General features: G+C 38.9%; 2 protein-coding genes and 1 long non-coding RNA gene across 13 annotated transcripts in view; 2 read left to right on the top strand and 1 right to left on the bottom strand.

Annotated features, from left to right (window-relative positions):
- Nucleotides 1-17,624, top strand: part of CCDC38 (coiled-coil domain containing 38) — a 50,517-nt gene extending 32,893 nt beyond the window's left edge. For 3 of the 8 annotated variants that reach the window (XM_072773156.1, XM_072773153.1, XM_072773155.1), the window contains 5 exons: nt 1,128-1,263; nt 6,459-6,644; nt 7,615-7,820; nt 9,969-10,062; nt 12,317-17,624. In XM_072773156.1, the coding sequence (XP_072629257.1) occupies nt 1,128-1,263; nt 6,459-6,644; nt 7,615-7,820; nt 9,969-10,062; nt 12,317-12,430 (736 nt within the window). In that variant the 3' untranslated portion in view covers nt 12,431-17,624. Of the gene's footprint in view, nt 1-1,127; nt 1,264-4,377; nt 6,437-6,458; nt 6,645-7,614; nt 7,821-9,968; nt 10,063-10,322; nt 10,378-12,316 lie in introns of those variants that run through there. The other 5 variants (XM_072773154.1, XM_072773157.1, XM_072773160.1 and 2 more) reach the window with 5 other exon arrangements.
- Nucleotides 13,494-20,081, bottom strand: SNRPF (small nuclear ribonucleoprotein polypeptide F). Its single transcript, XM_072773164.1, has 4 exons — nt 19,933-20,081; nt 17,889-18,014; nt 14,212-14,276; nt 13,494-13,625 (listed from the first exon to the last, which is right to left on the bottom strand). The coding sequence occupies exons 1-4, from the start codon at nt 19,933-19,935 to the stop codon at nt 13,559-13,561; spliced, it is 261 nt and encodes an 86-aa protein (XP_072629265.1). The 5' UTR covers nt 19,936-20,081; the 3' UTR covers nt 13,494-13,558.
- LOC140602903 (uncharacterized) overlaps nt 19,554-27,133 on the top strand; it is a 21,106-nt gene continuing 13,526 nt past the window's right edge. The window contains exons 1-2 of one of the 4 annotated variants that reach the window (XR_012005879.1): nt 19,554-20,344; nt 21,581-21,753. This is a non-coding gene — a long non-coding RNA (uncharacterized lncRNA). Of the gene's footprint in view, nt 20,345-21,580; nt 21,754-27,133 lie in introns of those variants that run through there. The other 3 variants (XR_012005880.1, XR_012005878.1, XR_012005881.1) reach the window with 3 other exon arrangements.

Raw genomic sequence — 27,133 nt, 5'->3', positions numbered from 1 at the left:
TAGTGATTCCACAACTTACTAAGTTTTGTTTGGTGTACTTTTCACTCTACCATCTAGCTAATTAAATCAGGTTCTGGATGATTAGGCTAAATCATTTTTCTTGGCAGTAACTCTCAGCAAAGCTTACGTGACTTAAATATTATATCATTTCATAATGTACATATGTAGATATATCAGGGCTCTCATAAAAGGGATTTTTTTAAAAAATTTTTTAAGGTATTTATTTATTTATGATAGTCACAGAGAGAGAGAGGCAGAGACACAGGCAGAGGGAGAAGCAGGCTCCATGCACTGGGAGCCCGACGTGGGATTCGATCCCGGGTCTCCAGGATGGCGCCCTGGGCCAAAGGCAGGCGCCAAACCGCTGCGCCACCCAGGGATCCCATAAAAGGGATTTCTGTCACAGGAAGGAGGCTGAATTTGATGAAAATTCCTTCTGTAAAATTTTATATAATTGGAAGTAATATTGGAAGCTACTGGAAAATAGCTTCAAACTGCAGAGAATAAATCTGTTTATCTTCCATTATAAAAATGTGTAAAGCTTTTTTCGGAAGAGTTTTCTGGGCCTGAAGATTGCAATCTTTTCAAACAGTAGGTCAAACTATACTGGACTTTGGAACAAATTAACTTTCTGAAAAGTGAAGACCCTACAAATCATGATCTCACAGCTACCTGTTACTACTAATGTATCCTTTTCATCCTTGTCTTCTGTCTCTCAATCCTTAGAGCGTATGGTGCCCCACCCTGACAGTATGAGTCTTAGGAACGAGGTGGGTATGGCTGGGCAGGAAAAGGGTATCTATGTTAGGACAGAATCTATTTCCAGATCACACCACAACTTGGCTTCCTGACACATCAATTCTGCTGCTATTTAGGAGTTTCAAGGGAATCACAGGAAGAAAATGCTTCCTGGAGGAAGTTAAAAGCAGTACATGTACAGACATTTACTCTTCTCATTTTACCTGAAAAGTTGCATGTACTTTGACAATTTCTTAAAATATACTCGTATTTGGCTTGCTAGACATAGAATGTTGACACATGATATGGAAAGTGTTAAAACTACTGACTGATGGCTTATTTCTAAACCACAAATTGCAGACAAGGGTCTCTTTCTTCTTTTGCAATAGAAATAGCAATATAGAGTTTCTTCTGGAGCACAAGGAAATGCTTAAGGCTAGCTGTGTGAGAGAAGAGGAAAAAGCAGCAGAATTGGAATTAAGGTCCAAGCTATTTAGTTTTGGAGAATTTAAATCAGATGCTCAGGTAATCCTTCTTTGCCTATGGTAATTTTATTTTGGCTTCTGTTAATAATAATGTGCATTGCCTGTCCACTAAGCATTGGAATGGGGAGTTAAGGCATACCACAAATCCTGGGTTGATGACAGAGGCAGAAAACCAGGTTGGAATTATCCTGTCAGTATGTAAGTCAATTTACATACAGAAAGCATTCAAATAGGCAATGAGGTTCTTTTTAAAATGTTGCTCTAATTATTACAAAGTATGATGCTGAGATTTTTTCCCCTTATAAATATATTTCTTTTGTCAGAGTGTATATACATGATATAGTTCATTGCCTATGATCATTTTAGTAGTAATTTGAAGGCAAATAATTAACGGGAAGCACTGAATCAAAACTGAATGGAATATCTGCCTAGAACTGAGCCTCTAGTAGATTCTGGCCTCTCTTGCACAGATAGATCCATTATGGGAGCCCCTGTGACAAACGTTAATGTACTATGCATTTACCTGAACATCTCTCCCAGCAAGGTACAAACCCCTCCAGGGCAGGGATTGTATGACCCTTCCTAGTTAGGTATGTTAAGTGTCCCTATAAAGTAGGTGCTCAATAAATGTTTGTTGAATGAATGATTCGTTCTAGACCCACAACAAACTCCAGCCAGCATGGATTTCCTTATAAAAAAACCTCAAATGAAATAAAAATTCAAATTTCATATGTGAGGCCATTTATGGTTATGAAATGGATTTTCAGAGGTAGATTTGGGGGAACTCAATCAGAAGATTGTCCTCCCTAAACATAGGATGAGCAGAGTTACAAAAGCAAGCTATTCATGGCTCGTTTACACACATTTCCTAGGGTGGTTTTGTACCTGGAGTTAGGAGGGAATGGGATCACGCACAGCTAGAGCAAGACGTGGGATGACAGCCACCTTTCAGTTCTTCAATGTTGGCTTTTTTAAAGCCGTATGTGTGGTAAAACATACTTGACAAAATTTACCATTTTAAGTGTACAATTCAGTGTGATTAAGTATATTTGCAGTATTGGGTAACCATCACCACAATCTATTCATAGAATTTTTCATCAAATAGAAACTCTGTGCTCATTAAACAAGAATTCTCTCTTCCTTCATCTTCCTGGCCTCTGGTAACTTATTCTGCTTCTTGTCTATAAATTTGCCTATTTTTAGGCACCTCACATTAACGGAATCATACAATAGTTGTCCTTTTGCATTTAGCATAATGTTTTCAAGTTTCATCCATGTTATAGCATGTGTCAGAACTGAATTTCTTTTATGGCTGAAGAATATTCTATTGTATTTGTATTCCACATTCTGTTTATCCATTCATCTGTGGATGAACATTTGGGTTGCTTCCACTCTTCAATTGTTTTCAATAATTCTGAAGCTGATCGGCATAAAAAATGTCAGATAAGTATCAGCGGTATTTCACCCTCCCCAACCAAACCCCTTCATCCAAGTTTCAGACAGCTCTACAAACAGTTAACGTTTTCAATACTCTTAAATTCTGAGGCAACCGGATCCCTAAGCAGAATAGGTAGTAGAATTGATCTGAAAATTACTTTTTAAAAGATAAATTTTGGTCACAGGTATAATTTTGGTATTCAAGAATTACACGCTCTGGGAAAATAGGCCTAATAATTCATAGTGTCTCCTAGAGATGGGAAATGCTCCCAAGGGAAAGAGGGAACAGAGCAGGGAAATGATAGGGGAAAAGTATTTTTAGAATCACTCCTAGGGGATCCCTGGGTGGCTCAGCGGTTCAGCACCGCCTTCAGCCCGGGGCGTGATCCTGGAGACCCTGGATCAAGTCCCACGTCGGGCTCCCTGCATGGAGCCTGCTTCTCCCTCTGCCTGTGTCTCTGCCTCTCTCTCTCTCATGAATAAATAAATAAAATCTTAAAAAAAAAAAAAAAAAAAGGAATCACTCCTATTCTTTCAGGTCCCCAAATGGACAAAACATAATCCTTCATTAGTAAACAGCTTATAATCTAACTTTGATACTCATAAATGATCATAGTTACTCTGGATTTATAACTATAAAATCAAAGTTTTATTCTTGCTAAACTTCTACACTACTTACTACTCCCTAAATGCATTTTTGATTCAGTATTTTACTTTTTAAAATAAAATTTTAAATTCAAGTATAATATTGGAAAATGCACAAATTCTATAAATATCTCTTAAGAACTTTACTCAAAGTGAACACACCCATGTTTAGGGAACAGACCATTATAACTCCCTGCAGAAGCTTCCCTCAGGCTCTCTTTCCAGTCTCTACCATCTGTCAAAGGCGACTGCAATCCTTTTTTTTTTTTTTTTTTGAAGCGACTGCAATCCTGACTTATCAACTAGCTTTCATGTTTTGAACTTTATATAAGTGGAATCATGTAGTATGTCTAGCTTATCTGGCTTCTTTTTCTCAAAATTATGTTTGAGATTCATTCACATTGTTTTGTGTAGCTGTTATCTGTTCATTTTCATTGAACATGAAATGGAATGTAAGCTACTGAACAATCTGAAGGATGTATTCATCTCTTTTATTCTTTCAAACAGGGAGCTGATCTAGTTCAATTGGGAGTTATTTGCAGTCAGCACACAGCAGAATGTGACATGGATTAGAATTAGAGAATCCTTAAGAAAGAAAAACTTTAAATGGCATCTATACATCTCCCACTCTCTTATCCAATTTTGATAGAATTATTACTCCTACACATCACCCTGGTCAGGTCACGTCCTATTCACTGTTGGAAGGCATCCAAAGCCTTTATCCCAGTTTTGGTCTTCCACAACTCTGGCCCACTCTACCTCTGGGGAGCAGCAGGAACTCCTCCCAACTCTTGCAGCCTCCCAGGCAGCTCCTCCTCTGAGGGACTCTGGACTGGGTCTGCCATCTGGTGGCAGCTCCGGGGATTGGACACCTCACTTCTAGGTCATCAGAAGGCCTGTACCTTGAGCTTCCTTTTTCCTTTGCGTTTTTGCTCTGCTGGGCCAGGCCCTCATCTTTCTCATATGAGTATATATTCCTTAACCTCATTTCCTAAGCCTATTTCTTATGCTGTCCTTACCTTGTTATCTTAAGAAAACATCTCTCCTTGTCTTTTCCTTTTCTGTTTCACAGGGAGAACTTAAAAAAAAGAAAAAAAAAAAAAAAAAAAAAAGAAAAAGGCATTCTAGAAAAAAGAAGACATCCTGAAAGGCCACTATCCATCCACCTCTAACAGTCTTATGGTTCAAGAGCTCACCATCGGAAATTTTCATCAACTCTAACCATTCTCATATTAAAGTTGCTTTTTTCTCAGAACCACTGTTCATATTTTTAAAATTAGGACTCCCACTGCAACAAAATTGTTTTCACATACCCAATATACACTTCTTGATGAGTGGGCTGCTTTTATTTTCCCTTATATATCCCTGTATTCCTAAAGTTCTCTAAAATGAATACACTAATATAAGTAGGAAACAATGTTATTTAGAAAGGGAGAACAAAAAAGAGCTTTACAGCAAATAGGCCTTTCTGCATTTTTCTTTTACTTTTTCCTTTAATATTAGTTTGTGCTTTTCCAAGTTTTCTAAAAGGTGCATTTTTTTTAAGTTTTGGGTTTCAATTCCAGTGAGCATACAGTTGTATCAGGTGGAGGTGTGAAAAACAGCATGTTTTTAATATAAACAGGAAAATACAGTAAGTGTCAGGGAAGAAAGGGTGCTTAGAGGTAAACAGGACCATCAGAAAAGTGGTTAAACCAGGAGGTGAGAGACACAAGCTATCTGAAGCAAACTATTGGTAAGAGACCTGGACTTGTAATTAAGTGCTGGTGGCTCTGTAAGGAATCTGTGATTGCAAGAGGGTTTTCCCATGGCTCCTGAAGCCATATCTGTCTTGAGTTTAACTTGTCCTTGGCTTCACGATGATTTTCATCTTTTTTTTTTTTTTTTTTGAAAATGGAAGCCTGCTTTTATTGATGCACACATTGACGGACTTGCGATTGGAAGGGGTGGTGACGTTAACATGACTCTGGTGGTTAACGCAACGGAAACATGAGGGCAGGAGATGGCTTTGCAGGGACATGATGCCTTCATAAGTTAGGGAAACGGACTGCTAGCTGGCTGCCCTTTCATTTCATGTTCTTCACAAACTCCTCTTCCTTTTTGATGGAGGCCTTCAGCTCGGGGATGGCTTCTGCTATCATCTTCTCTTCAAAAGGGGAGATCTTGCCAATGCCTAGATTCTTCTCGATGCCCTTTTTCCCCAGCAGTAATGGTGTGGATAAATAGGCACAGTCTGCTTCCTGGGATTTAACAAAGGAACATTCGACAACTCCTTCCTTCCCATTCATTGCATCCACAAGGGAGAAGACAAACCGAGCTCCAGCGTATGCCATGGACAGGGTGGCAGAGCCTGCTCCAGCTTTGGCCTTCACCACCTCCGTGCCGGCCTCCTGAATCCGCCCAGTGATGGCTGTCAGCTGGTCCTGGGGAAGGTCCACCTTGGGAGTGCACTGAGAGATCAGGGGGATGATGGTCTTCCCGGCATGACCGCCAATGACAGGAACATTGACTCGTGCGGGATCCAAACCCTTTAGTTCTGCAATGAAAGTGTTGGCCCTGACAATGTCCAGGGTCGTCACCCCGAAGATTTTATTGGGGTCGTAAGCTCCGTGTTTCTTGAAAACCTCCGTTGCAATTGGGATGGTGGAGTTGACCGGATTTGAAATGATGCAGATCATGGCCTCGGGGCAATGCTGGGCGCAGGCAGCAGTCAGGGTGGCCACAATTGAGGCATTGATGTTGAACAGGTCATCCCGTGTCATGCCTGGTTTTCTTGGGACTCCAGCTGGAATAACCACCACATCGCAGCCTTTGAGGCAATCCGGCAGCTGCTCAGGTCCGAGGTAGCCTTTCACGGTTGCTCAGATCTGCGGCCACTCCGGGTGTATGAGCAATATCGTAGAGGGTCAGGCGGCTCACTAAGGGGCTGTTCTTGAGAAGCAGCGCAAGGGGCTGCCCAATTCCTCCGGAAGCCCCAAGCACAGCTACTTTAGCATTGTTCTGGGCCGAGGTGCTGAAGCTGCGGCGGAGAGCGGCGCCGGCAGGGCGGGCGAGGGCGGAGAGCATGGTTGGTTGGAGCGGGCAGGGAGCCGAAGAGCAGGCGCAGGAGCCGGCGGCTGGCAGGTGACACCCGATTTTCATCTTCTTGAGCAGAAGCAGGAATGGGGGCAGGCTGCTACCTGGAGAACGATTTACTTTGCCCATCAGTTTATTGAGATCCTCTTAACTGCGAATGCCGGGTACACGGTGGAGAAAGAGCCTGAGAGTTACATGGTCCCGAAACACATTACCTACAAGCTCGAACATATCTACCAACAGTTAAGACGGCGCAGTGGCCAGGTACAGGGATCATCAGCAAGGTTTGGCCCAAGCCTCTACTTAGACCAGAATATGGCAACAGCTTCCAGTTGCAAGAGTGAAAATTAAACTCCTCAAAAGGCTTTGTAGGCCAGCCTGGCAATCTGTTTGCTTGTAACTTTTTTTCCTCTCAAAATGCACTCAGCCATTTATTCAGCAAACATTTATTAAGTGCATAGTTATGTGCAAGGTGCTGCTTTAGATAGAAGTATAAACATAACTCCTGCCCTCCAGGTGCTAAAGTCTAGAAGGGGAGATAAGGCATGTATGTACGCAAATAGCTTTCATGTAGGGTGACTGTAGTTTCAACAATGAAGAGTAGTTAAGTGAAAAAAAAAAAAGAAACGGAGCTCACATGCCATGTTGCAAAGAGATGCACTGAAGTGGCAAAAAAAAAAAAGGATTTAAAATATATGTATTTATTGCTTTTACCTGAATGTTCAGGGAATCAGATACACAAAACACTCAAGCGTAAGGATATTGTCATATTAAAATTGCCTTTTTATACCTAGACTGAAATATTTTTTAAAGAAAAAAAAAAGGTGTTACTATAGTAATAATCTAAAATTATATCACTGCTGCATTTTCTCACCATTCTATTTTTTTTTCATTATTTATTTACTTGAGAGAGAGAGAGAGAGGACGAGCTGGGGGTGGGCAGAGGGAGGAGGAGGACAAGTAGACTCCCTGCTGAGCACGGAGCCCATCCTGTGGTGCTTGGGCTGGGGCTTGATCCCAGACTCTGAGATCAGGACCTGAGCCAAAGTCAGGTGCTTAACTGACTGAGCCACCCAGGCATCCCTAAAGTTTTTTCGTTAAAAAGAAATATGTAGTAGCACATAAGAGCCTTTTCATTAAAATACAGTAAAATAGAATTTTACATTTATTGAAAGAACAAAGAAATAGTCATGAGATGTTTTGTTTTCTGTTCCCCTTTTCTTTTCAATCTCAGGAAAAACTGATAGACTCTCTTAGTAAAAAGATTAATCAAGTATACAAAGTCTGCACTGGAGATGCTGATGTCGGCAGCCTCAACCCAGTTCAAAAGCTGGTAAAAGTAGAGTCTCGCCTGGTGGAATTGAGCGATCTCATTGAATCCATTCCCAAAGAAAATGTGGAGGCAATTGAGAGGATAAAACAGAAAGAACGACGGCAAAAGTATAGTCAATGTCTTATGATGGAGGTGTAGTGAATGACTTAATGAGATGAGAAAATATTTTCACTGAGCAAGCCATTACATGGCAAGGATCTCAAGAAAGATGCTGTATATCCAAACCCAGCCCTGCCCTTCTAGAGCTATTATTTCATGTGGGAGACATATTAATCAAATATTCTTATGAGATAATGTGTCATTACCAAGTAATGAGCACTGTGAAGGAAAGAGTTCACCAGAGCAACTGATCTAGTTTGAGATGGGTAAAGGAGTTAAGTCTGAAAAAAATGGATTTTCAGGATGAATATTCACAACTTATTATTTTTGAAGAGCTATCTTGTGGAAGGGGAATTGCAGTTATAGTAGAGGTCCCAAGGCATAGAATTAGGAGCTGTTCACTGCAAGGAGACTATACATGAAGGAATTGTTTGAAAGAGCCATGCAATGAAGGTTTTTCTCAGTGCATAACTGGCAACACTTACACACACAGCATCTACACATTAACTCACTCATTCCTCAAGACAACTTCATGAGGATTATCATCCTTGGAACAGCACTCTGTCCCCACCTCGACACCCATCTCCACATCCTTACCTAACTTGCCTTTCAAGGAGAATGTACTGATTTACAAACTTCCATAGTGAATTAAATAAAGATAACTACCTTTGGGGCAATGATTATAAATATATGATCCCTAGAATAATGTGGCACGTAGACAATGCTTATAGGTGCAATACTGTTCGTGTCCTAACAACAACAAAAAAAGTTAAGAGGCAGACTAACACTATGGCTGACCTGCTTGGCTTCAATGCAGGTTCTGCCCATTTACAACTTCTGTGACCTTAGGTACAGCACATAATCTCTCCTATGTCTCAGTTATCTGTAAAATGGGCAGTAATAATGGTACTTATCTCATAGGGTTTGTGCATGGCACATAGTGAGTATTCAAATATTAGGTACTAATGTTAGATATTTTGTTATAACTTACCAGTGTACGGGGAGTATTGTTTCCCCCATTTAAAAACAAAGTACAGAATACATTAAGGTGATCCTGATAGGATTTCATTTAATATAAAGGAAAAAATTTTTTAATTATAAAAAAATTACTCCCATAAGATGACCCATGACAGATTACATTAACTTGCATCTTATTCTATGGTAGGAAATATATGCTCATTGAATTGTAAATACAACTTATTTTCAGTAGTGATAAATGAATCTATTTCTAGTTGTTTACCATTATCAAAAAGAGAATTTTGTTTTTTCCTATGGTGTAGAGGTACATTAACAACTCATTTTGCATAAAAAATATTCAGTAAATATTACTTATAACTGTGTAAGTCCATAAAATAGCTATGACTTCGTGAGGGACTATTCTGCACCAGGCATTGGCCAGACAGTTGACATAGGTCATCTAATTTAATTTTATCCTCACAACAACCCTAAAGAGAAAAAGACAAATAGCAGTTCTTGGTCTTAATTTCAGGAGACCATTCAAAAAGATTAACTGGAAAAGTACACTTTTGTGGCAATTCACTGAACTATATACACTGTGGTTTATGCACTTTTCTGTACCTTATACTTTAGTAAAAGGCTAAAGCAGGGGCTGGGTGTTAATTCGAGAGGCCTTGTACACATTAACTGCAAAGTGCTAAAATGTAAGTGGAGTGACAAGAAGGCTTTGCTGAGATGCTTGTTTTAGACCAAGATATGGGTAGATTTTACTCCTTCCAAAATGGTGACTAGCAATTTTCTCCAATTTTAACACAAATGGGACCTGTTGTTGAGATTTCACCTGAATGCTAAAAAACACAATATGGGTGAAGTGAAGGTGAAGTATTATTTTAACTTTGAGAGCTTATAATATTTCATTTATTACTAAAAAATAATGTAGGTCTTTGTTTACTTTCTGTGATTTATAGTTAAAAGAATGTTTTCCGGGATCCCTGGGTGGCGCAGCGGTTTGGCGCCTGCCTTTGGCCCAGGGCGTGATCCTGGAGACCCGGGATCGAATCCCACGTCGGGCTCCCGGTACATGGGAGCCTGCTTCTCCCTCTGCCTGTGTCTCTGCCTCTCTCTCTCTCTCTGTGTTTGACTATCATAAATAAATAAAAATTAAAAAAAAATAAAAGAATGTTTTCCTTTTTTGACAGGTTACGTGAAGAGAAAATGAAAGAAAAACAAAAACACCAAGAGGAAAGGCTAAAAGCTGCTCTAGAAAGAGCAGTAGCACAACCAAAGAAAAAGGTTTGTGTTTTGTTATCAACAGGCCCAACTATGTCAGGATGTGAGCACTTCTGTGGCATAAAAGCAAAATACCAAAATCATGTAATATATCCAGCTTTGATTGATCGCTGATTCCTTGTTACTTGGGAGATAATTCAAATTTCTAGGTCTACAGTTCTCCATTAGACCCACTTTTTAGTAAAAGAAACTTTTCCCCTCTCCTTTTTCTTTAGCTCCAGGTTCATGAAACTGATAATTTTTGCTTTAATTTTTTTGAATAGGTAATAACAAGCATATATCTCAAAGTTCAAAAGATACAACAGTATTTAGTGAAAAGTAAGTTATCCTCAGTTCCCCTCCCTTGATACAACCTCCTAAAAGTTTCATCTGGATCCTTCTGGAAGTATTCTATGTATTTATATATACATTCTCCTTCTTACATGAGCCTTGCTACTTTCAATCAGGCAATGGAGACAGCAAACCCAGAGAACTGTGTATGATTGGAAAGGTCTTCTAATCCTCACATTGTAAAAAATAAGATTAATAGTTGGCATTAAACTGATTTACTCAGAGTCGCTTAGATTTAGCAGCAGGTTCAAGGACCAGAAGTCAAGGTTCTTTATATTCCAAGATTAACTGTCCAATAAGAAGTCTGGGATTGGGCAGTCACTAAGTATATGTGGTTCTTGACTTCCCACTGGGTATGGAGGACATTGTGTTTCTATATACACTACTCTCCTTCCTCTGAAGGGAAGGTTAGGGTCTGAAATAGATTTGGGGAAGCCAATTTCACGGTTATCTGCAAAGCTACTATGGACATTGATTCTTACCATATTAATAGCTAACCTACAGTGAATACTTATTGTGTGCTTCACAACCAGCCTTTTGAGGTAAGTACTTGAAAAAGTTTCTGAAATGTGTTAACTATTAATATGTATGTCAAAAAGTGTTATCTTAATTTGACTTAAATAAGCACTTCAACTTATAAAGAGTCTGACTTCTCTAGGGCAGCTCTTCTTATAAAGACCTGCCCTCTTTCTTCCAAAGGAGTATTACCCTTCCATGTATACAAACTACTATTCACTAAGCTCACCAAACTGAAATGATTATTTTTAATATATCCATCACCTTTCCTTCTAGACTGTGAGTTTTTACGAACTTTGTGTCCCTAAGGTCTGGCACACAGTGGATATTCAATAAATGCTTATTAAATTAGCAGACTAAAAATGAGAGTGAAAACTAAAATGGGAAGATGGATGAAAAAAAATGCCAATTTGATCAGTTGACAATGTACGAAGCCTCTGACAGAAGTTCTTATCCAGTCAGGGCACTTCATTACTGGCAATTTTCTCAGGCAGTATTAATGACAAAGATTACCAAAAGATTGTTGACAGAGAAAAATAAATCTGACATTAAATCTGACATTAAGAAAGGAATTCAGGGATTCCAGTCCCTAAGACCATTTTTGTTGATAAAATGATGGAGAAGACTGCTATTCTTAGTTCCCATGGGCCAGAAATGTCAAATTCTGTAATGCAGGGTACAGTCTCACATGATAGGACCCCTTTTGAAACACAGTGGAGATGTTCCATCAATCTCATTTTCAACAGAAAAATATACTCATCTGTTTCATTTACTAAACAAATTCAGATATAGAAGCAAAACCAAAGTAAATACATGAAGAAGGAAGGAAAAGACTAAAAGAGAGAAATAATGAATAGTATAATATACTTGAGTATATGCCCCACAGAATGAAAAGATATGAATTAAGGGATTTCCCTAAGCCTTTCCTGGTGGGAACACATCTAAGAGCCAACAGGATTACTAGTGTTTAAGAAGAGGTACACGGTTTTTCAAGTTTTTATCTAACAGAATTTCTAAATGCCAGTCAACTGGTGTTCAGCAGAGAAAAGTGATCTCTTCTAACCAATGGAGGAAAAACTTGCTATGGCACTGAGAAATGAAATGTTGGCCTTAAACATGGTGCTTTTCCAGGCCAACTATATCTGAAACACAGGCTTTTTGATGATTACCTAAATCTCCCAACTTTCCCATAAAACCTAACTGCTCTGTCTCCTGCAAACTGTGGTGCTCTATTTGTTAATTTTTGCCTAGCAAGTCGCACACCCATTAGGTTATCAATCCCTTTGTAACGGTAATTATTTACTATTTTAAGCCAGGTTATTCCTTGGAAAAATCAAGTTGTTATTATTTTACTTATAATTCCATTGAAAATAGTATGCTAAAAATATTAAGTATTTTTCTTTTATTTCAGCTGGGAAGACAACTTGTCTATCGCTCAAAACCTCCATCTGGTAACAAACATGAACTACTTTTAGTCAAGGATACAAGAACAAAATCACTAGAGGAAGAATATTTTTTCACTTGAATAGGAGCAGTAAGACATTCATTACCAGAACGTTCTAGGCATATTCTGTAGATTCTGGTTTTCAATATTGGCAATATTCTGCCCCATATGCTGGCCTAACCAATTTGAGGAAGACAGGCACTTATTCTAGCGGTTATAGGATTGGGAAGGAGTTTTCTTTTGTTGAAGCTTTTTAGTATCATATACTAAGTACAATTCCATATAGCTAAACATTTATATCTCAGTTGCCCCAGTTGGGGATACACATCCAAAGTTTACTTTATTGGTGTAACTATGTGGTGAATGGCCATTGAGTTGCAATACTGGCATTCTGACAACATGGGACTTTAAATGAACTAATTTGTTTTTAATCAGTCCACAGTTCATAGTATACTTTTATCACTGTGGAGTATACATTTTAAGGATGTATAACTCTAAAACATCTAAATGGTTTTGAAGAGCTTAAAACTTAAGCGAAACCACTAGTATATTCTCAGAATATAACTGCGAGACTGTTTTTTTTGTTTGTTTGTTTTTTGTGAGACTGGTTTTTAATTAACATTAAGGAGTTCTGTTCAGAACACTTAATTCTCTTAAGTGAACAAACCATATGCCTTCAGCCTAAACATCAGTTCACAATTTCTGTTGTGCTCTATATCCACAATCATTTTAATTTTCAGGTGATATTTCAATTTTCGATATAACACGTACGTTATTAGCTTACACTGACATAGAATTAACATGTAATTTGTTGACTACTGAGTAAAACAGTATATAATTAGTTCTAAGAATATATTTAACTTTATACCTGTCAAGCTGTTTCAAAAATAACTTTAAAAGAAACAGCTGTTCTTAAAAGGTCTCAGTTAATATATAATCACAAAAAAGGGCTGAAATTCACCTTCATAAATGTTTATGAAGCATATAATTTTCCCCTATAGAAAAAGAATACTGAGCTTACAAAAGAAAACCAACTCGAATGAAGTTGAGTGGCTCTTAAAGTATTACTCCTTTGAATAATCTTTCTACTGTTTCAACATTTGAACTCTGCATTTAAAATATCTGAATATGAATAGTTCATGAGTCAAGTTGAAAAAAAAAAGTTTATTGTCTAGAAATATATATAAAAAACATTCCCCACAAAAGATGCTATTCTCTCATTTCTCCATCTTCTTCCTCTTCTTCAACACCCCTGATATAAAGGACATTATTACACCTGTAAATAAAAAAACAATCCATTTTGTTGTTCCCATCCAAAAACCACATTAAAATCTAAATTACTATTGCTAGATATTTTTGATGACAAAAATACTGAATGCTAAATTTAAAATATATCACTTCATTCTTTTTTAAAAAATGTTTTACTATTGATTTGTTAAAAAGCAAATGTCACTTATTTACTACCTGAATGTTTTATAAAATAGTATCTTTATGATCTTCCATAAGGCATGAGTCAAATTTGAAGGTGTGATGCTAGTTCAAGAAAATGAACGTACAAAAAAATCCCTAACAGCAGCCAGATCCAACTAAAATTCAAAACCAAGCTCTTGCAACTAAAACCACTGAAAAAGGTTAGAGCTAAGAGCTAGAATTTAGTATTAACACTAGAAAAATCTGAAAGATGAATAACTCCCAAAACATTCCATCTTCTTTGACAAGTTTAAGGACTTCAAAACTCTTTAAGTCTAATTGTAGAATATTATGTTAAATTAACAGTAATTTTTAAATTCTGAAATTGAGGCACTAGTCGATTTAAATAGGTATTTCCAGTGTTCTCTTTACATATACTGCTGTTTTGTTACCTTATTAAAACTTCACCCAAATGTCCAGACAACGCTCCATCTATGTATTCTTCTGTGTTTGCAAGCTTTAAAAAAATAGAAAATATATTAGCGTATTAACACAGGGAGAAAATAATGTAACACTATCTAAAATATTAGGTAATACTGGTGAGAGAACTTATTAACTGAGACCTTTCTATACCAACAACTCACATTTATCTATAATTAATAGATTAGCCGCCTTCTACTATTGTAGTACTTTTTGGGTTTCACATAAACATTCCGTAAAGTTAACATCGATGGATGTAGAATATATAATAAAGCTTGTTTCAACAATTTTTAAAAATTTCTGTTATGTAACACTTCTTTCTATTAGACATTAAAACGATATGTAGAGGAAGACAATTTCCAATTTATGAATAAGTTGCAATTTTAAAAGTTTTCCAAAAATCCAGTTACATAAAGTTACAAAATTCAGGGTACAAAATCTATGGCTAAAATATCAAATACTTTTATATTAATCAACACCCAAACCAAAGGATGGAATAAGAATTTTTTAAAATTATGTGCAAATAAACAGCAAAATAAGTTCCTAAGAGAAAGTTAAACAATTCAGAGTGACCTTTATAGTTACTTCAGGAAACTAATTTTTACATTAAAATGTTTAGATTTCCTTCTGCATACAAGTAATAAACTTTGTTATTTTAAAAAACACAATCATGGGCAGCCTGGGTGGCTCAGCGGTTTAGCGCCGCCTTCAGCCCAGGGCATGATCCTGGAGACCCAGGATCGAGTCCCATATCAGGCTCCCTGCATGGAGCCTGCTTCTCCCTCTGCCTGTGTCTCTGCCTCTCTCTCTCCCTCTCTGTGTCACTCATGAATAAATAAATAAAATCTTAAAAAACAAAACAAAACACAATCATTTAAAAGGGCCTCTAGGACTACCATTCCAACCTTATTATTCTTCTTCCCCTAAGTCATTCTGCTTTTGCCTTGCCATGCCTTGAACACACCAAGCAAGTTCCTGCCACAAGGCTTGTGTACTTGCTGCTCCCTCAAACTGAGATATGCTCTTTCCAGATACTCTCTTCAGTTGCTCACTCAATCCTGTTCTTTGCTTAAATTTACTTCCTCAGAGAACCTTTCCCTAGCTATCCTAACACTGCACATTCTTGTCAATACCCCGTTTCTGCTTTTTTTCTCCATAGTATCTATCATTACCAGGTATCACATTATATTACCATCTCCCACTACCACAACATAAACTCCTTGGAAGTAGGGACTTAGTTTTGCTCATTGGTTTATTCACAGAGCCACGGACACAATGGGCTTTTAAAAAATATTCACTCAATAAACAAACTTAAGAACATCATTAATGTGGTTACTCAGAGACACTTCACAACTCCGGCAGGCTCACCATGAACTATGATACTTCTAAAACCAAATATGTGGTGGATATTCTTTATTTCTTTCTTTTATTGAAATGTAATTCCCATAGCATAAAATTCACTTTTATAGTATATAAGTCAGTTTTTATTTTAAAGACTTTATTTATTTATTTATTTGAGAGAGAGAGAGAGAGGCAGAGGCAGAGACACAGGCAGAGGGAGAAGCAGGCTCCAAGCAGGGAGCCTGATGTGGGACTGGATCCCGGGTCTCCAGGATCACACCCTGGGCTGAAGGCAAGAGCCAAACCACTGAGCCACCCAGACTGCCCTAAGCCAGTGGTTTTTAATGTATTCATAAAGTTGTATAATCACCATCACTATCTTAAGTCTGAAACATTTTCAGCAGAATGATATACTCTTCTGATTTTTCTATGGCTTTGGTAAATGATTCCTGCTTGAGGAATTTTCCAGGCCAAAACCATGCTCTATAAGAACTTTGGGGATCTAAGCATCGTTTGTTCAAGTGGTAACCTCTTAAGGAAAATCTCAGCTTTTTGCCTACATGTACCCCTGTGAGCATTCTTCCTAGTACTACCAGTATACTCGGGAGTCATAGTTGGAATGACCACCCATCTAAGTAACTTTTAAAAATCCATCTGCCATTAGTCACATAAATACCTATGCTTCAGGAATATGTAACTTCAAACTCTTTTGTCAAAAACCTGGCAGGAAACTACTACAATTAAGCAACGAAGAAAACATCCCAGTCTTTGGGCAAAGGACATGAACAGGCATTTCTCCAAAAAAGATATATAGCCAATAAGCACATAAAAATTGCAGATATCACTAATTGCAGATATCACTGGGGAAATGCAAATCAAAATAATGAGATATTTTATACTTATTAGGATGGCTATTATCAAAGAAACAGAAAAAAACAAGTGTTGGTGGGGAGACGTGAAGAAAGCGGAACCTTTATGCTTTGCTGATGGAATGTAAAATGGTACATCTGCTATAGATAACAGTATAACAGTTCCTTAAAAAAATGAAAGAAAACAATTCCTGTATGATCCAGCAATTCCATCCACTTCTGGATATATATCAAAAGAAGCAAAAGCAGAACCTCTAACATAGATTTGTACATCCATGTTCATTGCATTATTCACAACAGCTGGAAGGTGGAAAACAATTCAGATGTCCACCAACAGAACAATGGATTAAAATGTGCTATACATATACAGTGGAATATTATTTCAGTCATTAAAAGGAATGAAATTCTGGTACATGCTACAATATGGATGAACCTTGAAAACATTATGCTAAATGAAAGGAGCCAGACACAAAAGGACAAATACTGTAGAATTCCATGTGAGCTAGAACAGAGAAAGAATAATGTTTACCAGAGGACAGGGGAAATGAGTATGAGTATTTTTTAATGAGTATAGTTTCAGCTGGGGATGATATAAGAATTCTGGAAATGGGATAATGGTGATGGATGCATAATAATAATAATAATAATATGAATGTACTTAATGCTACTGAGTTCTACACTTGAAAATGGTTAAAGTGGTAAATTTTATGTTAGATAGATTTTACCACAATTACAAAAATAAAACAAGGGGTGCCTGGGTGGCTCAGTCGGTTAAGCCACGTTAAGCATCTGACTCCTGATTTCAGCTCAGGTCATTATCTCAGGGTCATGAGATGGAGCCCTGTGTTGGGCTCCAAGCTCAGTGAGGAGTCCGCTAGAGATTCTCTCTCTCCCTCTTCCTCTATCCCACCCCTACTTCTACACTCTTGCTCTTTAAAATAAATAAATAAATCTTTAAAAACCAAAACATCCTGTTCTAAACATTTACAGAAGCCAGCTTAACAGGCATTCAGTCAGTTCAAGAAATGCTCAAGAAATGCTTTTATTGAATTACTTTTTGTGTCTTTTGCATTCATTCAAAGATTTAAGAAATTTGCTTGAAAAATTTCAGAGCTAAATGTTGAAAGAGTTTTGCTTTTTCTGCAAAAAAAAAAAAAAGAAAAGAAAACAAGAAACTTATTTGTGTTTCCCTTATGCCACTGTGACTCAAATATCGACGTCCTTTTTATTTTAAGCACTAGAAGTCAATTGTATGGCTGGATTTTGGTTTTGTAAGTCTTGTGCAAAGTTTATCACTCTCCCTGACCTTGACTTTATTTCCGAATGTTTTATGTTTGTCAATTTGTTTAACTACATTCTTATAAATCACAATCAACCTTTGAGGAGTTAAGGTAAAGTAAAATAAATACAATTTAATGATCCTTCTCTTTGTAACTTACCTGCATGTTCATATAGCCATCTACAGATACGAGGTAGCCTTTGTACTCCATTCCCCACTTCAGTTTCACCATTACTGGCTTTCCTGTTAATCCATTCAGAAAAGGTTTCGGATTGAGAGGCAAACTCTGTGCAAAGAACAAAAACAGGACTCAATTACTTTGCATTAGCTCAGTTTCCATTACCTACTCTCCTCTACCAAATCACCAATATTTTATGGTATCCAAATAAAGCAAACTTTTGACTCGCTCACTTTACTACTTTTATTTGTTGAAAAGCATAGGAGAAAATAAATACCCAGTTAGTCAATTTCATTAAGTATTCACTTAAACAAGGAGCACCTACTATACAATACTCATTGTTCCAGGCTACAAAGAAACACAGGTAATAAAAGTAGTCGGGGGGTGGGGTGGGGGGGGTGGGGGGGGTGGTGGTGGTGGTGGTGAGCAGACTGTAGTCCTTGTCCTCAAGAAGCTCACAGTGGGAAGGAGGCAAAACAAGTAAGATTTACACTGGGACGTATGAAGAGGAGATATGCTATGTATATGGGTATCAAATCAATCCAGAGTCCAAAGGAAAGTTTGCCTGAAATAAGTAATGGCTCCATTTTAAAGGGTGAAAGATATCTCTAGAGAGAAAAGGAGGCTGTTCCAGGTAGAGGAGGTTACCTACGTAAAAAGAGGGAACAGTGAAGCAACAAGGCCATCTCAGGGACACACAATTCGGTGATGTCAGAGCCCTGAACATGAGGCTACAAAGGGAAGGAGGGAGCAGATGGCATTTGACAATCTTTCACTGGAATTCCAGGAGTTAGATCTGGTGGGTCTTACTTGATTTAGCAAAGCCGCCTATACTCATGGGCAATTACTCAGTGTTGGTTTATTCAGCAAACCAGTAGTATTCCCCCGGTGAATTCAGACTTTTCCTTCCCTCAACTGCTCTCCCATTCTCCCATTGGCCCAAAGAAAGAAAAGAGCCAAGAAACTTGATTACTAAACCTCTTTCAGATAACCATATTCAGAGTGATCTCCAAGAACGTGGGGGCGACTGCAATAACCTAATGGGTCTTCAGTTTTCACTCTTGTCTTTCTCCAACTTATGCACATGGCAAGTATTTTTAGCTTAAAATGCTTCGATGGCTTTCACCTGCACTTGAAGTAAAATCCAGACCTCCTAACAAGACCTAAGAGGTCTTCCCGACCCTATCTCATAACCAGTTCCCGCAAGCCCCCGCAGCTTTGTGTCAATTTCTCCCAACTGCTCAAGGTTTCTTTCCAGCTTTGGGGCCTATGTTCCTGTCCCCCGTTTCGTGCACTCTTCCTCTTGCTCTCTGAGGGGCTGGCTTTCATATTCCGCATCATTTAGGTTTCTGGTTTCTGCTTAAATCCTCCGACCAGGGACGCCACCCTGACTGATGGTACTCTTCTCGTGTACCATCGCGCATCCTCGCAGCATCCTGTTTGCCCTCTTCTTAGCGCTTCACGTTATTTGCGATTACGTGTTTATGTTATCATCCGATAAAGTCTGTCTCTCCTACCCAACTGAGTAAATCTAGAGCAGGGTCCGCGTCAGTACTTTTCACCTTATGTTCTGACGCCCACAACAGTCCTCCGGTAGGTAGCGTGAGCGAAAAAAAAAAAAAAAAAAAAAAAGAATTTGCTCAACGAACAAACGAAGGCTCCAAAGCTCGGGCTCTGTATTCCGGAGGGCTGCGGGGCTGGGAATCCCAACACGATGGAATGAGAGAAAGCCGATCGTCGGAGTAGGATGAGACTTAAAACCGCTTCGTCTTTACCCCGACCCTGTGGTCCCAGGCAGCAAGGATACGTCAGGCTCACATTCGAACGAAGAGGGGAAGGAAGCGCATCGGAGGAAGAGCGCGCGCCTCGGGTCCCCAGAGCAGGGAGAAAAGGGGGCAGGCAACCCGGTGCGCGGCTCCTCACGCGGATGAATGGGGAACGCGCGAACCAACTAGCAGGCCGGGCGAGTCGCGTCCCCCGCTCTCCCTTGCTCGCTAGCGGCTCCGGTCCTACTCCGCCTCCTTACCATTGCGACCACAAGCCAACGCTGCAGGCCGCTCGCCGCCGACCCAGCTGTAGTCCGTCCCTCGTGACGGGAGAAACTCCGGCCCGGCGCGAACCGCGAAGCTTCCAGAGAAATGGCCGCCAAACAGCAGCGTGACCTTTCCCCTCTAACTACAGGCCTCTCGGCTTCTGTGATTGGGTGCAGAGAGATGCGTCCTGATTGGAGGAGCTGGCTGGGCAGGGTCTCCTGGCAACCAGCGGAAGCGCGCGCGGTCGAGCGTTCCGCGCGGCGCACAGCCCTGTGGGAAACTTCAGGAGCGCCACCCGCGGCAGAGGGTCCCGGGAGGCTGCGGGGGCGGCTCCGGTTTCCCGCCTGTTCAGCTGCCTCGCGGGTCGACTGAGGGATGCTGCGTACCCTGTAGAGCGGACTTGAGGTCTCGCCAGCTTGGCTGATGGGGGTTCCTTGTCCCTTTACACCTGGGAGGACGGATCCTTGGATCTTGAGTTTCTTGCTCACGTTCCCACAGATGCTGTGATGTGGGGGCTCCTATACCACAGGCCCCTTCTCTAGTCTGTAGTGCTTATTTCAACCCACTTTTAAGGAAGCGGAAGAAGCAAGACTAGACTAAGAGAGGCGAAGCTCACCAAAGAAAGTGCAGTACAGAATATAGTTCAGATGAGGTCTCGCCGAGTCTAGAACGTGCTGTGGTTGCCTCCCCGTGGGTGTTTCCTTTGCCTCGCCACCAGGGTTGGCGCAGTCTTCGATCCCTCTGAAGTAACGGGGTTGCTGGAATCTCCCTGGTTTCCGCGCCCCCCGCTCCCCGCCCCCACCCCCCCTCCTCCCCTCCCCGCTCCTGCCCCCGCCGCCCCCTGGGGGCGCAGACTGTTAGCTCCCAGATCTGAAATGCTAAATGCAGGTTTTGGAGAATAAGCACTTTGAGAAGTGCTGTGTTTTGTTTTTGTTTCCGTTTTGTTTTTGCGGCCCTAAGAAAATAGATTTGGAATTGAGGTTTGAATGCTGCATATGGAGGCCTTAGGAAGTAGTGGGTAAGACTTTGGAGGCAGCCTGAGTTAAGAACCTCTGAAGGTTTGCAAGGATTCGTGTGAAAGAGGTTGGGACTTAAGGGCTCAGTGGATGTTTATTGTTATTTTGATGTCCATGAAAATGCTGGAGAATACTGACAAAATTTTAATGTCAATTTTAATGTCAAATTTTAATGTCAATTTTAATGTAATTAATTTTAATGTAATTTTAAATGTCGGAATTTACCCCAAAGTTCAGTGGGTTTTCCCTTAGTTTGGCCATCATTTAATGACTATTTAGCTTCTGTACAGACTTTGAGTTCCTACTATGTGCCAGGCTTCTTCACAATGGCTATAATGGAAATCTTACCATACAGCCCGTGATTTGGTTGTTATACTCCCATTTTAGAGATGAGGAAAATGGCTCAGCAGGTAACTTAACCAGACTACACAGCTGGCTTTCATCCCCGAAAACTCTGCTTTTTCTACTTCATAAAGTTTCCTTTCTCAGAAGCTCAATATGTGCTTTACAAGTCTGATTAAAACAACAACAAAAACTTTTCTCAGTGAACTGAAAAAAAATATTACTATAATATTTGTAAAGATAGCTGTTTAAAGTTGTTGATGTTTTTTTTTTTTTTAAGCAGGCTCCACACCCAATGCAGTACTTGAAGTCACAACCCTGAGATCATGACCTGTGCAAAGATCAAGAGTTGGATGCTTAACTGCCTGAGCCACCCAGCTGCAACCTAAAGTTGGTTTTTAGCCTTACGTTAAACATTAATCTTTCCTTTTTGAAAATAAAGTGGGTATGAGGTCATTGGTATTTTTTGAATTTTAAAAACCATATGCACATTTTGTGAGAATTTGGAAATATAGGAAGTTCTGAAACAAAAATTACTGTATCACCAAAGAAAACTACTTTCTTGGCGTACAGTTTATTGTAACACATGCACTTTTTTTTTTTTTACACAAGATATCTACATATAGTTCTTAACTTTTCTTCACTTTGTATTGAGCAAATGCTGGTATAATTAAAGCTTCTTCTAAAACATAGTGTAACATCTATTATGCATAATTGGTATTGTATATATGTGCTAATTTATAAATCATTCTATTGTTCCTATTTCCTTCATTATAAACAATGTGTTTTGAACATACTTTTGAACATGAATCTTTGAGTATATCTCTGATTCTTTACAGTAAATCCTTAGAAGTAAAATTTCTGGGCTAAAAGGCATAATAATTTTAAAAGCATGTCTTACATATGGCTCAACAATATCCATCAGAATAATTGGCTCTAATGTGGGGGAAACAGAGGGTTTATATTTTTTGAAGATGAAATAGAACACATTTGGAGTACATTCTGAGCAAACAGTCCCTAGTTATTAATTAGGATGAATGGTTTGGTAAGGCCTGGGTTCTACTGCTCAGCATATAACCCAGAAATGCCAGTGGTAAACAAACACCTAAAAGGTAATTTCTTGAGCACCTGGCTGGCTCAGGTGCTGTCTCTGCCTCTCTCTGTGTGTCTCTCATGAATAAATAAGTAAAATCTTAAAAACAAAACAAAACAAAACCACAATATACTGGAGGATTCCTCAGTACTAAGAACACTGGTTACCTACAGGTGTGGTTGGAACTGAGCTGAAAGCAGACCAAAGATAAGCTTTTCACCATATGCATATTTTTTTAGATTTTTATTTATTTATGATAGTCACACACACACAGAGAGAGAGAGAGAGAGAGAGGCAGAGACATAGGCAGAGGGAGAAGCAGGCTCCATGCACCGGGAGCCCGACGTGGGATTCGATCCCGGGTCTCCAGGATCGCGCCCTGGGCCAAAGGCAGGCGCTAAACCGCTGCGCCACCCAGGGATCCCACCATATGCATATTTTAAACTTCCTTTTATGATGAAATTCACAGAACATGAAATTAACTATTAAAATATACAGTTCAGTGGAATTCAGTATATTCATAATGTTGTAACCACCGTTTCTATCTAGTTCCAAAGCAATTTTCGTTATCTCAAAAGAAAACCCTGTATCCATTAAGCAGTCAGCTCCTATTTTCCCCTCCCCCCCCAGCTTCTGGCAACCACCAATCTGCTTTTCTGTCTCTACACATTTCCCTAGTTTGGGTGTTTCATAAAAATGGAATAATGCGGTATGCAACCTTTTTTCTCTGGCTTCTTTCACTTCACATAATATTATCAAGGTTCATGCATATTGTAGCATGTAGCAGTACTTGATTTCCTTTTCATAGCTGAGAAATGTGTGTGTATATGTGTGTATTCATGTGTGCATGTGTGTATATGTATATATATATATGTATATATACATACCTCATTTTATTTATCCGTGCATCTGCTGATGGACATTTGAGTTATTTACACTTTTTGGCTATTATGGATAATGCTCCTATGAACATCCATATACAAGCATTTATTTGAGTACCTCTTTTCAAGTTCTTTTGGATATATGCCTACAAGTAGAATTATTGGGTCATATGGTAATTCTATGCTTAACTTTTTGAAGAATTACTTAGCTGTTTTCCATTGCCTGCACCATTTCACATTCTCACCAGCAATGTACATACAAAAGTCCAAATTCCTCCACATTCTCACCAACACGTTATTTTCCATTTAAAAACATTACTACAGTCATTCTGGTAAACCTAATAATAATTTTTAAAAACCTTTCCGTTGTAACTTTTTTTTTTAAGATTTTTATTTCTTTATTTGTGAGATAGAGAGAGAGGCAAAGACACAGGCAGAGGGAGAAGCAGGTTCTGTGCAGGGAGCCCGATGCGGGACTTGACCCTGGGGTCTCCAGATCAGGCCCTGGGCTGAAGGCGGCGCTAAACCGCTGAGCCACCTGGGCTGCCCTCCCATTGTAACTTTGATTTGCATTTCCCTAATGACTAATAATGTTAGTCATTTTCATGTCATTACTGGCCACTTGTATATCTTTGGAGAAATGTTTGTTCGAGTCCTGGATACTTTTATAGATGTTCTGTTTTTGGAATCCTTGAATGTATTGCATAATCAAAAATTAAACTAAAATTTTTGAAATAATAGGAAGAGTCATTTAAAAATTCTGGGTCTCATTTCCTTCATTTATACAATGAAGGGATTAGACTAGATCAGGATTTTCAATCTTTGGTACTATTGACATTTTGGGTCAGACAATTCTTGTTGTGAGGCCTGTCCCTGTATTGTAGCATATGTGTTGTAGCAGCATCTCTGGCCTCTACCAACTAGATGCCAGTTGCAACTCCATCCCCTACAAAGTTGTGACAACCAAAAATGTCTCCAGGCATTGCCCAATTTTCTCCAGCGAGGCCTAGTTGAAATTGAAGATCAATGGATTAGATCAATGGTTTATAAACACCTGCCCCCAGACTTGGATCACTTTGGTTTTGTTTTTACTTTTTTTATATATATAAGACTTGGATCACTTTGTAGGTAGCATTGAGGCTTGGCAAACTATTTTCATTATTAAAAAATAAAACAGCTAATAAATCAAAGTACAGTTGAACAATTGTATATTTATCTAATGTAAACTGTATAAAACAAATCTTTGCTTTTATTAGAATGAAATTAACTCAAAATATAAATACTGGTTGATTATCATGGATTAGGAGCTCTGAATGGCATTTATATATGTATCTGATTTATAAAAATAGGAAAGCAAATTGTCAATAAATGATATTTTTTAGTTTCGTAAATCATCATTTCAACATTGGGTGGGGGGGTAGATAATAAAAGAAGCCTTTGGGGACAGCCCCGGTGGCGCAGCGGTTTAGCGCTGCCTGCAGCCCAGGGCGTGATCCTGGAGACCCTGGATCGAGTCCCACGTCAGGCTCTGCATGGAGCCTGCTTCTCCCCGTCTGCCTGTGTCTCTGCCTCTCTCTCTCTCTGTGTGTGTCTCTATGAATAAATAAATAAAATCTTTAAAAAAAATAAAAGAAGCCTTTGGGAGGTTAAAAAAAAAAGCTGGGAATCCCTCAAACAGATGACCACCATTAAATATTGACCTTAAACATACTGTAGTTCCGTGCCACACTTCCATAGGGTGGCATTGGTGAGTTTTGAGTAAACTTTCTAATTGTCATAGAGGCATTTGCAAGTTAATCTGTACATGGGAACTTCACTGTTTGCACAACAGAGATAAAACAAAACAAAAGCTCATGGAATTTCTCCCACAGTCGCCTGTTCCATACAATCTTCTCCCCACGCACACACTTTCCTCATCTGTCAAATGTTTACATAGAATCACATTTTAAAAAAATAATCCTTGCTACCTCTTCACCTGTTACCCACCTTTTACCAGAGGTGTCTCTAAATTCCCCTCCTCCAAAACAAAATGAATATCTGGGCATACTATTCTGTTGCTTGCCAACCTTGGATGGTTCCCAATTACCAGCAGCCCAAAACAAACCCCTTGCCAAAGTTTCTCTCCAACTTCGTCTCTCTCCATTCTGTCCCATACACCACAATGCCTGCCTTTGAATCTCAGGCCATGCTTTTTTACAGCTCCATGTATTTACACATGATTTTCTCTCCACTTAGAAGTCCCTTCTCCTGTAGTCTCAGCACTACTGATTTTTTTTTACTGTCATAAAATATACATAACATAAAATTTACAATGTTAATGATTTTGAAGTGTACAGTTAATCAGCATTAAGTACACTCACATTGTTGTACAACCATCACCATTGTCCATCCCCAGGGCTTCTAAATTATTGATATTTTGGATCAGATCATTCTTAATTGGGGTGGTTTTGGGAGCGAGGCATGTCCTGACCTGTACATGGTAGGATGTTTAGCAGCACCTTTTTCCTGTACCCATTAGATTCCTCTTCTCCCAGTTGTGACAATCAAAAATGTCTTTCACCATTTTCAAATGTCCTCTGGGAGGCAAAGTTGCCCCTGGTTGAGAATCACTGATTTAAAGGAAAATAATTTTCATTGTAAGTTGTGTCATTTTAACTGTGAAGACATAACTTTGGAAAAATGCATTATGGGCATTCATTAATATCAGACACAGAACTATTTATGACTTGACTGTGTGTCAGGTCAGTCGTGCTTATGTAGTAAACAAATAGAGCATTTAATTGCCACAACAGTGATAACATAATCACTCTGATTGGCATGGATTCAGAATAGCTAAGACTAAACAGAAAAAGTGTGGATTGGAAATGACAGCTTTACATGCATGACTGAATGTGTTTGTGTGAAAAAATGTTGAAGTATAGGGTTAAAAAGTCTATTTTAGTTTTTTATCATAATTACTGCAAATTTTATAGAGTGATGTCAACTGGCTTGCAGGAAAAACCCATCCTGTGTTATTCTCAGACTGAAAGAGTATATCTGTCAAAAAATTCACTTTGATCTTGTTGACCAATATATAATGTAGTCACAGTGAACAATACAAGATAGACAAATATTTGAGAAATATATTAATTGTATGCCAAAAAGTACGTAAAATTTTCCAAAGCAAAATATTCTGGATCCAATGCTATCTATCCAACACCAAAAATGAGGGATTTTGATTACCACTTTAACTTTTCAGACATTAAAGAATGTTTTCCTGTGATATCAAAATAATGTGGGCTATTATTTAAAGAACTATAGAAATGAGGTATTTAGGGATCCCTGGGTGGCGCAGCGGTTTGGCGCCTGTCTTTGGCCCAGGGCGCGATCCTGGAGACCCGGGATCGAATCCCACGTCAGGCTCCCGGTGCATGGAACCTGCTTCTCCCTCTGCCTATGTCTTTGCCTCTCTCTCTCTCTCTGTGACTATCATAAATAAATAAAAATTAAAAAAAAGAAATGAGGTATTTAATGTTATCCACAATGTTCCAAATTGCTGATATTTATCCTTGGGTGTGAGCACCAGTCAAGTTAGAAAAAGTCAGATTTATTCCATACCGAATTAGTTCTCTTATGTACTTCTGGCAATTATCAGGATACATTACTTATAGGTACCACAATTCTAAAAGAAAAATGTTAAAGCACCACACTTGGTATTTGGTTAAGTCCCAGGCCTTAGTTTTGCATCAAATCAAGGAACTGAAACAAGTCATTTTAAGGACATTTTCAGTCTTACTATATTGTTATTCTCTGATAGCTTAAATCGATAACTGGAAAAGATGAAGTTTAAAATAAATAATATCCCTTGAGTTGTGATTATGGG

This window comes from Canis lupus, chromosome 13 (genome assembly GCF_048164855.1).
Source record: "Canis lupus baileyi chromosome 13, mCanLup2.hap1, whole genome shotgun sequence".
Classification (NCBI taxonomy): Eukaryota; Metazoa; Chordata; class Mammalia; order Carnivora; family Canidae; genus Canis; species Canis lupus.
Note: the sequence above shows the minus strand (reverse complement) of the source record. Positions and strands in the feature narration are given on the sequence as shown.

Coding starts and splice junctions, on each gene's coding strand:
- SNRPF (XM_072773164.1), bottom strand. Junction 14,277..17,888: donor ATGGCTATATGAACATGCAG/GTAAGTTACAAA, acceptor ATTTTTTTAAAG/CTTGCAAACACAGAAGAATA. Junction 13,626..14,211: donor TTGGGTGAAGTTTTAATAAG/GTAACAAAACAG, acceptor TTTTATTTACAG/GTGTAATAATGTCCTTTATA.